Source organism: Hydra vulgaris, chromosome 14 (assembly GCF_038396675.1).
Source record: "Hydra vulgaris chromosome 14, alternate assembly HydraT2T_AEP".
Taxonomy (NCBI): Eukaryota; Metazoa; Cnidaria; class Hydrozoa; order Anthoathecata; family Hydridae; genus Hydra; species Hydra vulgaris.
In genome coordinates this window covers 8,332,419-8,344,434 of record NC_088933.1, presented here as the reverse complement: position 1 = coordinate 8,344,434, position 12,016 = coordinate 8,332,419, and the positions used below count along the sequence as shown (strand labels likewise).

Genomic DNA, 12,016 nt, shown 5'->3' with positions numbered 1-12,016 from the left:
CTATTTAATTGTGTTTATAACCCTCTCTCAACTCTATAACTCCGAAACACAAACCTTGACGAACAAGGCCGCTGCGCGAGAAACAAGATGAGCGCGGTACTACCATGGAGGTGGTGGGGATCAAACTCAGAATCTCTCACTTATGAAGCGAGCGCTCTACCACTACACCACTACTGCATAAATATCAAAGTAGATTATGAAAAGTGATCCTTAAAAATTGCTTATTTAAAAAAAATTTGAATCTAGCATTGTTATTTTTAAAAAAATTTTCAATTTTTGTTTATGTTGCTCATAATACTCTAATCTACCCTAAATATTTAATTTAGAATTTAAATAAATTTTTTTGTTGTTGTTCTTTTTTGTTTGTTTTCTTGCCATTTTTATTAGAATTATTAGATCTTGAATAAAATGTTTGTTTTGATGTTTTTGTTTTAATAATTTTTGTTTAATAATAACATTGTTTATCTTATTTTTTGTTGTTTCTATTTTAATTATTTTATTGTTGTTTTTATTTTAATTAATATAATTATTATAACTATTATTATAATTATTAATAACCTAGAACTTAAATATTATGTTTGCTATGACTTTTTTTAAATAATTTCATTTAGAAATCATTCAATGCAATTTTCCCTTGTTTTTATTTTAATTTAAATAGCAAATTAAGAATTTTTAAAATTGCGCCTGCCAGCCTAAAATTGACCATTTGGCCAGTGGCGCTGACATTAACTTTTATACAGAAAAGGTACTAAACAACAACCATTTTCTAAGTAAATACCAACTCAATCATTACTTACAGCATTTGGAGTAAACTTGTGATAAATAAAAATCCAACAAAAAAACTCACTTAAGAATAAGTCGAGGATCAACCTGCTGATTAGTAGATGCAGGCAAAAAACTCCATTCAAACTTTTGACTACCCAATGAAGAAAATAAATTCCCTGTAGAGAAAGTTATCTTTCATTAAAATGAGAAATATGAACTAAAGATAAATTATGTTATTATTTATAAAATAAACAAAAGTTTTAACAAAACTATATATAACATGTGTTCAAAATCTGTGAAAAATTTAAATGTTAAAAATAGTAAAATAGTACATACTATTATACAAAATAAAAATAGTACAATACAAAAATAGTAAAGCCACAAGTTTAAAAAAAAAAGAATTTGATACTCTTTCTTTAAATATATTTTGTAGATGTTTGTTTTTAAGAAATAAGAAATTCAATGGAATATCAAAGAAAATTTTAGGAAATAAGAATTTAAAATAGTTAAAGTGGTGGTGTTGCCAGAAAAATAAATGAAAAATTAATTGCCTCAAAATCATGTTTGATTATATTGATGGAATTTCCCACAAAAAGACTGCTCACAAATTTAAATTTAACACATTCGTGACTAATTAAAAATTTTAATGAAAACATCAGTTGCATCATTTTTTTTAAACAAATGTTATTTTCCTCCCCAAGGCAGAGAGGGGCACGACAATCAAGAAGGCTACTTTTTGTTGTTACAGTCCTCTCGTAACTCTTTAACTCTGAAAAACAAATTTTGACAAACAAGGCTGCTGCTGCCACAATATATATAAAATAAACTTGGCTTACATGTAAGGAAAGAAGTTAAGAAATGCATTGAAAGTACATGCTTCATTCAAAAATAGTCATTAAATGATCGAAAAAGAACTGAAAAACGATAACTATTATCTAAGAAACATTGAAATAAGATCTTAAAACTAGAATTTATTTAGAAAAACTAAGTGCATAGTTTAAAAATTGAAAATCAAAATCAAAATTTTATTTCTTTAAATTAATAAATTTAAACTACTTCTCTGTTTTAAAAAGGAAATTTAAAAAACAATCTTATTTTATGTTTCGTTTGATAACCGATTTCTTTTCTCTGTAACAAAATCACTGGCAGTAGAAAGAGATAACTGTACTCTATCACTACATTCTAATTCTGCTTCAGCATTAACAAAATCATTGTCGTTCTCATCACTCTCTGTTTTCAAGCCATTGGAGTACAATCCATTAAGTATGGCTTCTGCAGTTATAAATATCATTCTTTAGTGCAGATTTAAAAAAAGAAGAAGCAAGACCATCATTGTCATCAGAACTTAGATTTTGTAAAAATTTTTATAAGATACAATCATGTTATTTCTTCTGATATTGATTTCTTCTCTACTTCTTGACTTTGCAATGACATTGCAAATGGCGGAAGCGTTTTTTTAACGGTGAGAAGGAAAAAAAGAGAAAAGGAAAAACAGAAAGAAATCATTTAAAAAAAAAAAGATAAGTTAAAATAAAGTAAAATAAAAAAATATTAAAAGGCATAAACAAACTAAAAGATAGAAAAGAACATAAAACAAGAAAATGAATAAAAAATTAAAATGAGCAAATAGATTTAATAAAATAAAACAAAAACAATCAATTAAAAACGAAGTATAAAGTTAAAAGAAAAGAAGTTTGAAAACTGTTCGAAAAAATAACAAAAAGAACTACTTAAAACAAAAATAATAAACTTTAAATTTTCTCCGCTTTTCTGGATCCGCCAAAATTAACAAATATAATTCATTTTATTTTGTATAAGTTCTTGTGTTTGCCTTTTCTTTATGTAATTTTTGTTTTCGTTTTGTAGTTTTTGTGCTTGCTTTTCCGTTTGCGTAAAGTTTGTTATTATTTGTGCTGTTGTTGCTAATGATTTTTTTGTTGTTATTGAGTGTTTTCATATTATTTTGTCTTTTTATTTAATTTATTATAGCATATTCATTATTTTTTTATAACTAATTTAGTTTACGCTTGCTTTCATCTATTAATACTGCTGTTTAATTTGTTTGTTTGTTTGTTTGTTTTATTTAGGTGTCACTCCAATAACTAGTTTTTAACTACATGAGTGACACCTAATTTTGAAAAATTATTAAAATTTGTAATTTTCAATTTTTAGTTAAATAAATAGATATATTTTACTTTCTGAAGAAATTTCTGACTTATTTTAAAATCAACTTCCTTTAACTTCCCAAATAAAAATTTAAAGACCCTTCTCGCAGTTAGTAGTGTGGAACTCTCAACAGTTAAACTAACAGGCTATAAAACAATTAATGTTTCTGCGATATTGACATAATGACCTTTCCATAGATGACTTAAGTTTAGTTCAGATAAAGCCTTTTTAATGCCATCTTTTATTCTTTAAAATTGTTTTATCATTTCCATTGTATTCCATCTTGTTTTGCAATCCAAAAGCAAAGGTAATTCGTTAGGTTTTTTCTCAGTTACATATCTCTGTAATAAATCATTCTTTAATAGGAGATCTTTTAAATTTCTTTACAACTTTTCCTATACAATCAATTGTATCTTTAATTTAAGTATTCAATTGCAGCACTTCCTGTTTCTGTAAATTATTTTCCAAATAAAATTCATTTTTCGAAAAATCATCTTCATCTTTAACATCTTCATCCGAATCATCGGTATAATCATTGCTTTTATAATTGCATTTCTTGTAAAGTGCTTTAATTACTACTAGATGTAAACTAGGTGTAACATAATTGCGGATAAGCAGAAGACAATCTTCATGATAGCTGCAATATCTTTGTCTAAGCACAGATCAAAGATCTTTTCTGCTGTACAACTACCTTCAATATATATTAAAGTCAGATTGAACGAATCTTTAGAATTTACATAAAAATGAACATATATATGGTAGCTTAAATCCTCTTGCAGTCACAATATATCATATAATTTCACTTTTAGCTATCTGGTTAAAAGAGATTCTATCTACAGCTGCCATTTTAGATAATATTTCTTTTAAAGTTGCACATTTTATGAAGTTCAAAAATGTTTGATTATTTGTACTACTCAATCGTTGCTTCACTTGTTGACAAGTGGTTGACAGCATTGTAAACAAGAGTTGTAAACAAGTGCAAAAATAACAAGGTTAAGGAAAAGGTCAAGGTCACATGTTTTAAGGCCAAGTCCAAGGCCAAAAGTTTCGAGGCCAAGGACAAGAATAACAACGACAAGGCTAACAACGAACATTAACATATAATTATATAATGATATTTGTTGTGAGCATTAACTATATTTCATAAGCAGTAACTATTACTATGTAGCCTATAAGTCTTTGTTACATTTAAGAAACATCAAAGACACAGAAATACTTGTGAAATATGTAATTTTAATTTTTGATTATAGCTTCATTTTTTTAACAAAAACTCTTTTTGATTAAATTTTAATGATTGATTCGTTCACGATAGTTTGTTAAAACTGTTTTGTTTGTAAAACTTTTTTTCTTTCTATAATTTGCAAAAAGATTTTTTTTTTTTTTGAATCTGAAGTGTGAAACTATTTTTAGTAGATGCCAAAGCAGCTTCTGATGTTGTTCTTGAGAAAATCTTTTATGGTTTAGTGATAAAACTATCAAAAAAGGATAATTAAACTACTGCTTACAGGTTCAAAGTTGGATTTAGTTACTAAGTTTATTTTACTAAGTTTAATAAGTGCCTTTTATAAGTATTTAAATATACATTACTTGTAACTTTTATGAAAAAATTTAAATAAGTTGAATAAAAACATTATAAATAAGTAAAAATTAAAACTTTACAATAAATTATACTTTAAATATAATTTTTAATAATTTAAATAAAACTTTTTTATTATATTTAAATTATAATTTATTGTAAAAAAAAGCCTTTCAAATTTTGTTTTTAATTTTAAGAAAAAATCACGTGTTTAAATCTTTTTTAAATTTAAAGAAATGCTTTAACTAATATAAAAATCATGTGACTTGATATATAGATGCAATAAATTCCCGTTAACCAATCATGTCTTTAATTATTGTTTCAAAATGGCTAGTCAAAAATGGCAATTCAAAAATGGATTTTTAAACCATGACATAAAACACAAAATTAAGTTTTAACACTTTTAAGTAAATAAAAAAAAACTCTTGTGAACAAAATCAACTTTAGTAAAGTTTTTAAAATGCAAACGCAAACGAAAGTTCTGAATTTAATAAGTGGAAGGCCAAAACATTCAAGGCCAGGAACAAGGCCAACAATTTTAAAGCCAAGACCACGGCCAAGGCCATAATTTTGGGCTTTAAGGCAATTGGTTGACAGGGATGATGTGAAACAGGTACTCACAACTTTGGCTTCTTGTTGGCCAGTAGTTGACAAATTTTTGCATAACAGTTTTTTGATGCAAATGGTGCATATAGCATTTTCTGAATCCATTTTTTCTTTTTGAAATAATCCCACACATCTTTATATGTTTGGCTCATTTCTTTTGATTAAAAACTATTTATATAAGTTAAATGTTTGGCTCATTTCTTTTGATTAAAAACTATTTATAAGTTATATGTCTAAATGATAAGCAAAAATCTACAGAAGAGTCGGATTTACAAAGTTTATTGTACCAACTTTTTTTTAAAGTTATTTAATCTTTTATTGATAAGAAGAAGTGCAGTACCAGAAATCAAATTTTTTAAAATTATTGACATTTAATAATAGTTATCATACATAACAAAACATTTACACTAAATTATATACCTTACCCTTTGCAGATACATTTAACATTACTTATAAAATAAAATAGATATCTAATAATATAAGATAATAAATAAAACATTACTTATAAAATAAAAATGCCAAGATGCATTGCATAATGGCGTTTTTATTTTATAAGTAATGTTTGAGAATTTAGAATTGTTCTCTCTTTTTTTTAACACTAGATATTAAAGCCAAGTTAAACTCCCTTGATATTTACTTATAATTAAAAATCATAAATAGTTACTTAACAATTACAGACATTAAAACGTAAACAAAATTTACCAACGTGACAAAACACAAACACCCTTCTCCACTTGTCAACAAACACTTATTCCATTAATTCACCATATATTAGTAATATTTGTGCGTAAAATATAATAAAAAGTTCATTTTTCCCTTTTTTATTATTTTGCTTAATATTTGAATTCGTTTGAACTTGGTGAACTTAAAAGATATTTATTTGCATACCAACACCATAGATAACATGTTACAATTTAAATTAAAGAGATCGCAGTTTGAACTTGTTAGCGTATCAACACAAAATTTTAATTTTCTTGAGATATATCATATAATTTCTTGAGAAATGAGAAAAATGAAAAAATAAAATTTCTCGACAAAGAATTCTCGAGAATAAACACTATTTGTAACTACTAGATTTATTGTAATAAGAAAAAATAAAGAAAATTTTATCTTTATTATTTTAACTTTTACATGAAAGTTCAGCAAAAGAAAAAAAAAAGATGTTATATAACACTTAAAAAAAGAAATCATAAAAGAAACATATTTAAAAAACTTTTATTTATCATCTTGCAAAATCAAAAGTATTTATTTAGACAATTTCTCATAACAAACGATGACAAAAATATTTAAATTTAAAATATGTAGATTTGTTTTTCTGTTTTTTTCCCTCACTTTTCTATTTTTTTAAAAAATCTAAATTCCTTGTAAACATCTTATAACACTGCATTTAAAAATGTTCATAAAGCATGCGTTTAACTTTTTTGTCGTAAGGCAAGTGAAAGTGCAAATTAAATATTTTTTAATAAATGGTTCTTGGAAACTTAAATCTTTGTCACAAAAAAGCGTTGTTAAATTATTCAACTCAAGTTTTTTGTGTGTTTGCAACAAGTAATATTTTTTGTTTGTTATTAACTTTTTAAAAGCAAAAAATCATAATTATTTCCAAAGCTATTTTGAAAAATAATGAAAAAATATAATTAACATATTTTAATTCATTTATACTAATGTCGAGAAACGAAAGAAATTAATTTATGTTAAATGATAAATTATGCTAAATGATAATAAAAAATTTATTATTAAGTTTAATTATTTAATATTAAAAATCAAAAAAAATTGAAACAGAGTTTCCACATTCCGTACATTTAAAAAAAAACGCTTCCTGATTAGTTTTTCTTAATTAGTAAAATAAACTTGTTATGCGTTAATTTATTTTATTGCGGTAATTAAAAAAGTTTATGTCCTTAAATAAAAAAATATATAAAGATAATTTTATGACGTCAAAATCATGAAAAGCTAATGTGCTAATCCATTTTTTATTTAAAACAAGGCATCTAACAGGTAAACCTTTACAAAAAAACTCTAAATTAAATTATGATGAAAAATGTTTACTTAAACAAACAAAAACAAAAAAATAACCTTCTTTGTCATAAGCATAAACCTCAAATACTTCAGGTGATTCGCCAAGTAATAACTCACGTGTGGTAGTAGCTATTTCTATCTTATGGATAGTATCCACAAAAACATTGCAGCGAAGAGTTAATCCTGTTCCTTAAACAAAAACAAAAAAATATAACTATACTAGCTGTTCTAAATAAAAAGTAACATAAATTTATAAGCGGCAGTAAAATAATTAGTAATAATATCATATCACCAGTGATATAATAATATCATATCACCAGTGATATGATAATATCATATCACTGATGATATGATAATATCATATCACTGATGATATGATAATATTATATCACTGGTTATAATTTTTTTCAGTTTCATTGTTTGCAATGGTATTTAACCTTTAAATAAATATATATACATTCAAAATTTTATTATTTTAATAAAAAAAATTTTAAAGTAATAGCTAAATAGTAAATTGATTTGATTAATATTTATAATCTAAAATTATTTAACTTAGGTATTAATTCAACATTGCAAGTTTAGACAAACTTGCAATGTTGAATTTATACCTTAATTAATTAATTTTAAACAGCATTAATACTTTAAAATAGTTTTGGTGTAATCATAATGAAATGGATATGAAGAGTTTATTTAAACGTTTATCAAACTTCTAAACACAAAAATACCAAATAACAAAAAATACATGTTGCAATAATGCTAAAATTATGTGTTTTAATTTTTATTATGATAAAAAAATAAAACATACTAAAACTCATTTGATAGTATTTTTTATTTGATTTTAAATTACACTTTTAAAACAAATTAAGGAAATACTGTATGTATTAAAAAGTGTTCAGAAAGACATTTACCACATTTTTATTCAGTATGCTCTCTTTCAGCATCAATCACAGCTTAAAGTTGATTCCTGAAACTGGAAAAGGCGGCCAGGATATAGTCCTTGGGCATTTTGTTCCAATTCCTTCATGATTTCAGTCTTCAAGAAGTTGACATTGTGGTAGAGTCGTTGACAAACTCTTGAGTCTACATACTACCAGATTGAAAAGTCAAGAGTTAATAAATCTGGAAATCTAGGTGGCTATAACTCTTTTGTAAAATGTTTTGGTCCCTGAAGCCACCTCTATGTCTATTGTGACATATATGGTGGTGCAAGATATACTTGCTGAAATCGCCATCTGGATTGGTGGGCATCGATCTAGAGCTTGACATGGTTATACAGAAATCAAATATACTCATTGGTATCAACTTCCTGACCAGATTTGATGAACACCGGAGCTAATTTAAGACCATCAGATGAAACCAGGCCAAATATCACAACTAAAGTTGAGCGTTTGGCATTGAATGTATACTTTACATGCTCTGGGACTGCTTGTACTGGTTGATGACTAATAAAAAATTGGTTTTGCTGTTTGACACCAAATCAAAAGTAAACAATTTCTCAACTGAAAAGAGGGTCGTTGTTGGTCTTTTTCAAGAGGCTCAGAAATTTCTTCATTTTTTTAAATTCTTTAAAATGTGGGAAAACCAGGTTTTTTAATCCTGAGTTTTGAGCTCCTTAAGATCCTTTATGAGCTCATTTCTAATGGTATACTCACTTATTGAGAACTCTTTAGCCATTTTCTTCATTGGCTTTACTGGAATCTAAAAAACTTGGCCCTTGACAGACTTGATTAAATGTGGAATTTAAACAGACCTCTTTAAACCACTGCCAGGCTTCCTCTTAACATGACTATTAATTAGAAAACGTTTAACCAGTGTAGACAGTACTTATAAGCATGTTTAGCATCTTGTAAATGTCTTTGATCATGGAGTCATTCATGGCCTGATTAACAACTGGTTTATTTTTACTAGTCGCTTTCACTGTTTAATTTCTTAGCTATTTTTTCGGTTTATTTTTAAAGTATTATGCACCAACAATAACAAAGTAAGTGCATAAAATTGTGAATAGAACTAATATTTTTAAAATACTAAACTTATTACAACTTATTACAATATTATTATTAGTGACAGCGCATACAGTAACTGAACTAATTATACAACTTTTAGCAATCTAAAAAGTTTATAGACTGCTAAAAAATTTATAATTAAAACCATAAATTCTATATTTTACCAAATCGCATGACAGATACTATTTATAGCTATTTTGGACCCTGCACACCCTGATCCTATGCAGCCTGCAAACAATGTGAGTCATTTCAGAACCAAACACACAACCTTGTCTAAATTTTATGTCAAGAAATTAATGGTTTGTTTCTGGAGCTTGACTGTGAGCTTTAACTAGTTATTGGACAGTAACAAGATTTCAGTAAAAGAATTTTTATTATAATTACTTTACATTCATAATAACTTTATATTGCCACTATAAAACCATCTTGCTTCATAAAAGAAAAAGTAAAGCTACCTATTATAGTCGCATACACTATAAAAATGAAAGACCTTAAAATCCTTCACATCAATGCTCCAAGAAATAAAAATTCAGAAAACATGTCTGGATTAATTGCCTCTAGATTCACATTTAAGGTAACTTTGCTCCCATCTGCATTAAATTAGATTGAAAATCATATACCAGTATGTTAACTAGCCTCCATTCTAAAATTACTGGACCATTCATAATGGTATATAATGAAGGACTTTCTAAATGTGTGAACTTTTTTTTTGAACCAAAACTCTAGCAAGCTACTAAATTATATTACCAACTTTTGTAGAACAAAATTAAGCTAAACTAATCATAAAAAAATGAAAACAACAATTAACAAAAGAGAAGATAAAAAAAGTTAATCAACTAAAATTCTAAAATAATAATAAAACTAAAATAAAACTCAAAGCCTTAAAGGAAATTATTTTAAACATTTAAAGTTCAAGATTTAAACTAGATTTTATAGTTTATTTATAGTTCAAGTTTGGAATAAATAACTTAAAAACTTTGATTTTTTCTAACTTATTTGTATTAGGCAAAAGTCTTTAAAAAAAAAGTAACAAATTACTTTTGAGAAATGTTTATTGTTTCATCAAAACGTTCATTTGAATAATTAAAGAATATTATATAATATAACTTAGTTTTTATTTAAAAAGTACGTTTTTTTTTTTAATGAAAAATAACTTCAATATTTCAAAATAACTTAAAATTGAATGTTTCTATATATTATGCGAAACATTTTTAAATAATAACAATTTACTAAAAACGATTGTTTATAATGAATACAATTTATTTAAATCATCAAAGAGTATCTTATGTATATATATATATACTTTTTTTTACTTATAAAAATATGTATTTTTTCCAACAAAATACATGTAGTTAAATATCAACGTATTTTTTAAATAAATTGCATTGTGAATTCTTTTTTGAAAATCATTTTATTATCAAGTTTTTCCTTACAAAGAAACGTATACTGTTTAATAAACATTTCTTTGTATTTAACAAAAGAAAAAAGTGATTAAACCTTAGCATTTATAATTACAGTTCAAATATATAACTACCTCTAAAGATTTTTTTAAAACTTTTAAACTAGTTATGTTTTTATGTTTTTTTTTAATTTTATTTTTTTTTTTTTTGTGCCCCTTTTGATAAAATTTCTTTAAAAAATTTTAATACTGTACTTTTTTTAATTTGCTCGCAAGTCTTATCTTAATTCTTAGTTCTTTTGACACATTTTGAAAACAATTAAATTGTCAAAATATACAACCAGCTACGATCAATTTGTTTTAAGAAAATATTTTATTTTCTTAAAAAAAATTCTTGAAACAAATACAAAAAATAAACCACACACGCTTTCTGTAACAGTCTATATAAATACCAGAGATGTAGTCAAGACAGTAAAGGCCAATACTAAGACTAAGACCAAGACATTAGGGGTCAAGACCAAGACCAAGACTGAATGCTTCAAGATCAAGACGAAGACATCAATAAAGCAATCCAAGACCAAGAGCTTTAAAGTTTTTAAAAGACAGGGATCAAGATTTAGGTTCTAAGAAGTCCAAAATAATAAAATTAAAAAATGCTCACAAATGTAAGGGGTAAACAGGTTATATCTGTTGACCAGCTTTGCAACCCTCCTTTATTTAGTAGACGTACTTATAATACATTGTTTCCGGTTTAGAATGTTGATTGCTGGATCTTCTTAACTAATTGCATGGGTTTTGCTTGTATCTTTGCTTTTATGACTATCTCTTAATGAGGGTACAGCTCGTGAACTCAGTTTTATGATTCTGACGCCAACTGGTAGTCAGGTTTTGCTCTAGCTCTTAAAGAGATCGATTCTATTAACAGCTGTTTTTATGACTAGACAACTCATTCTATTATCTCTTGATAAGAGTACAGCTCTAAAACTCAAAACTTAACAGTACAGCTCTAAAACTCAGTTTTATGGTCCTAAGGCCGGCTGGAAGTCAGGTTTCCGAAACTTTGTTGTAGCTCTTAGAGCTACGTCAAAGGTAGAGAAACAATTCTATCAACAGCTGTAAAATATTAGAGTATTAACAGTGCCATGTTGCACATGGTGTTCCTATTCATACTTTTGGTGTGTATTGCTGAGGCTACATTGGGAGCCTTTGTTACAGCTTAGAGTTTATTAATAGAAATAAGGCAATTGCTTGGACTATTAGATAGTGTACTGAGTACTATCTGTGCTTTGAGTAAAGTACTTTAGTCAATTTAAAAAATGATTAAAGTATCAAAAACTATAAAACACAAAAAACCATTGTCATCACCAAGTTCTCTAAATCTATCAAACACTAATATTAGTGGTCTTTGAAGTAAATTTTTTTCTGCTGAGTCTTATCTCTTGCAAAGATCACCAGACCTACATACTATAACTATGCATGACT

The 12,016-nt window shown here is 26.1% G+C and overlaps 1 protein-coding gene across 2 annotated transcripts in view; it reads right to left on the bottom strand.

Annotated features, from left to right (window-relative positions):
* LOC100215893 (nuclear pore membrane glycoprotein 210) overlaps positions 1-12,016 on the bottom strand; it is a 94,175-nt gene that overhangs the window by 65,450 nt on the left and 16,709 nt on the right. For both annotated transcript variants that reach the window (XM_065817540.1, XM_065817541.1), the window contains exons 3-4: positions 7,190-7,321; positions 848-941 (exon numbers count right to left, since the gene is read on the bottom strand). In XM_065817540.1, coding sequence (XP_065673612.1) covers positions 848-941; positions 7,190-7,321 — 226 coding nt within the window. The remainder of the gene's footprint in view (positions 1-847; positions 942-7,189; positions 7,322-12,016) is intronic.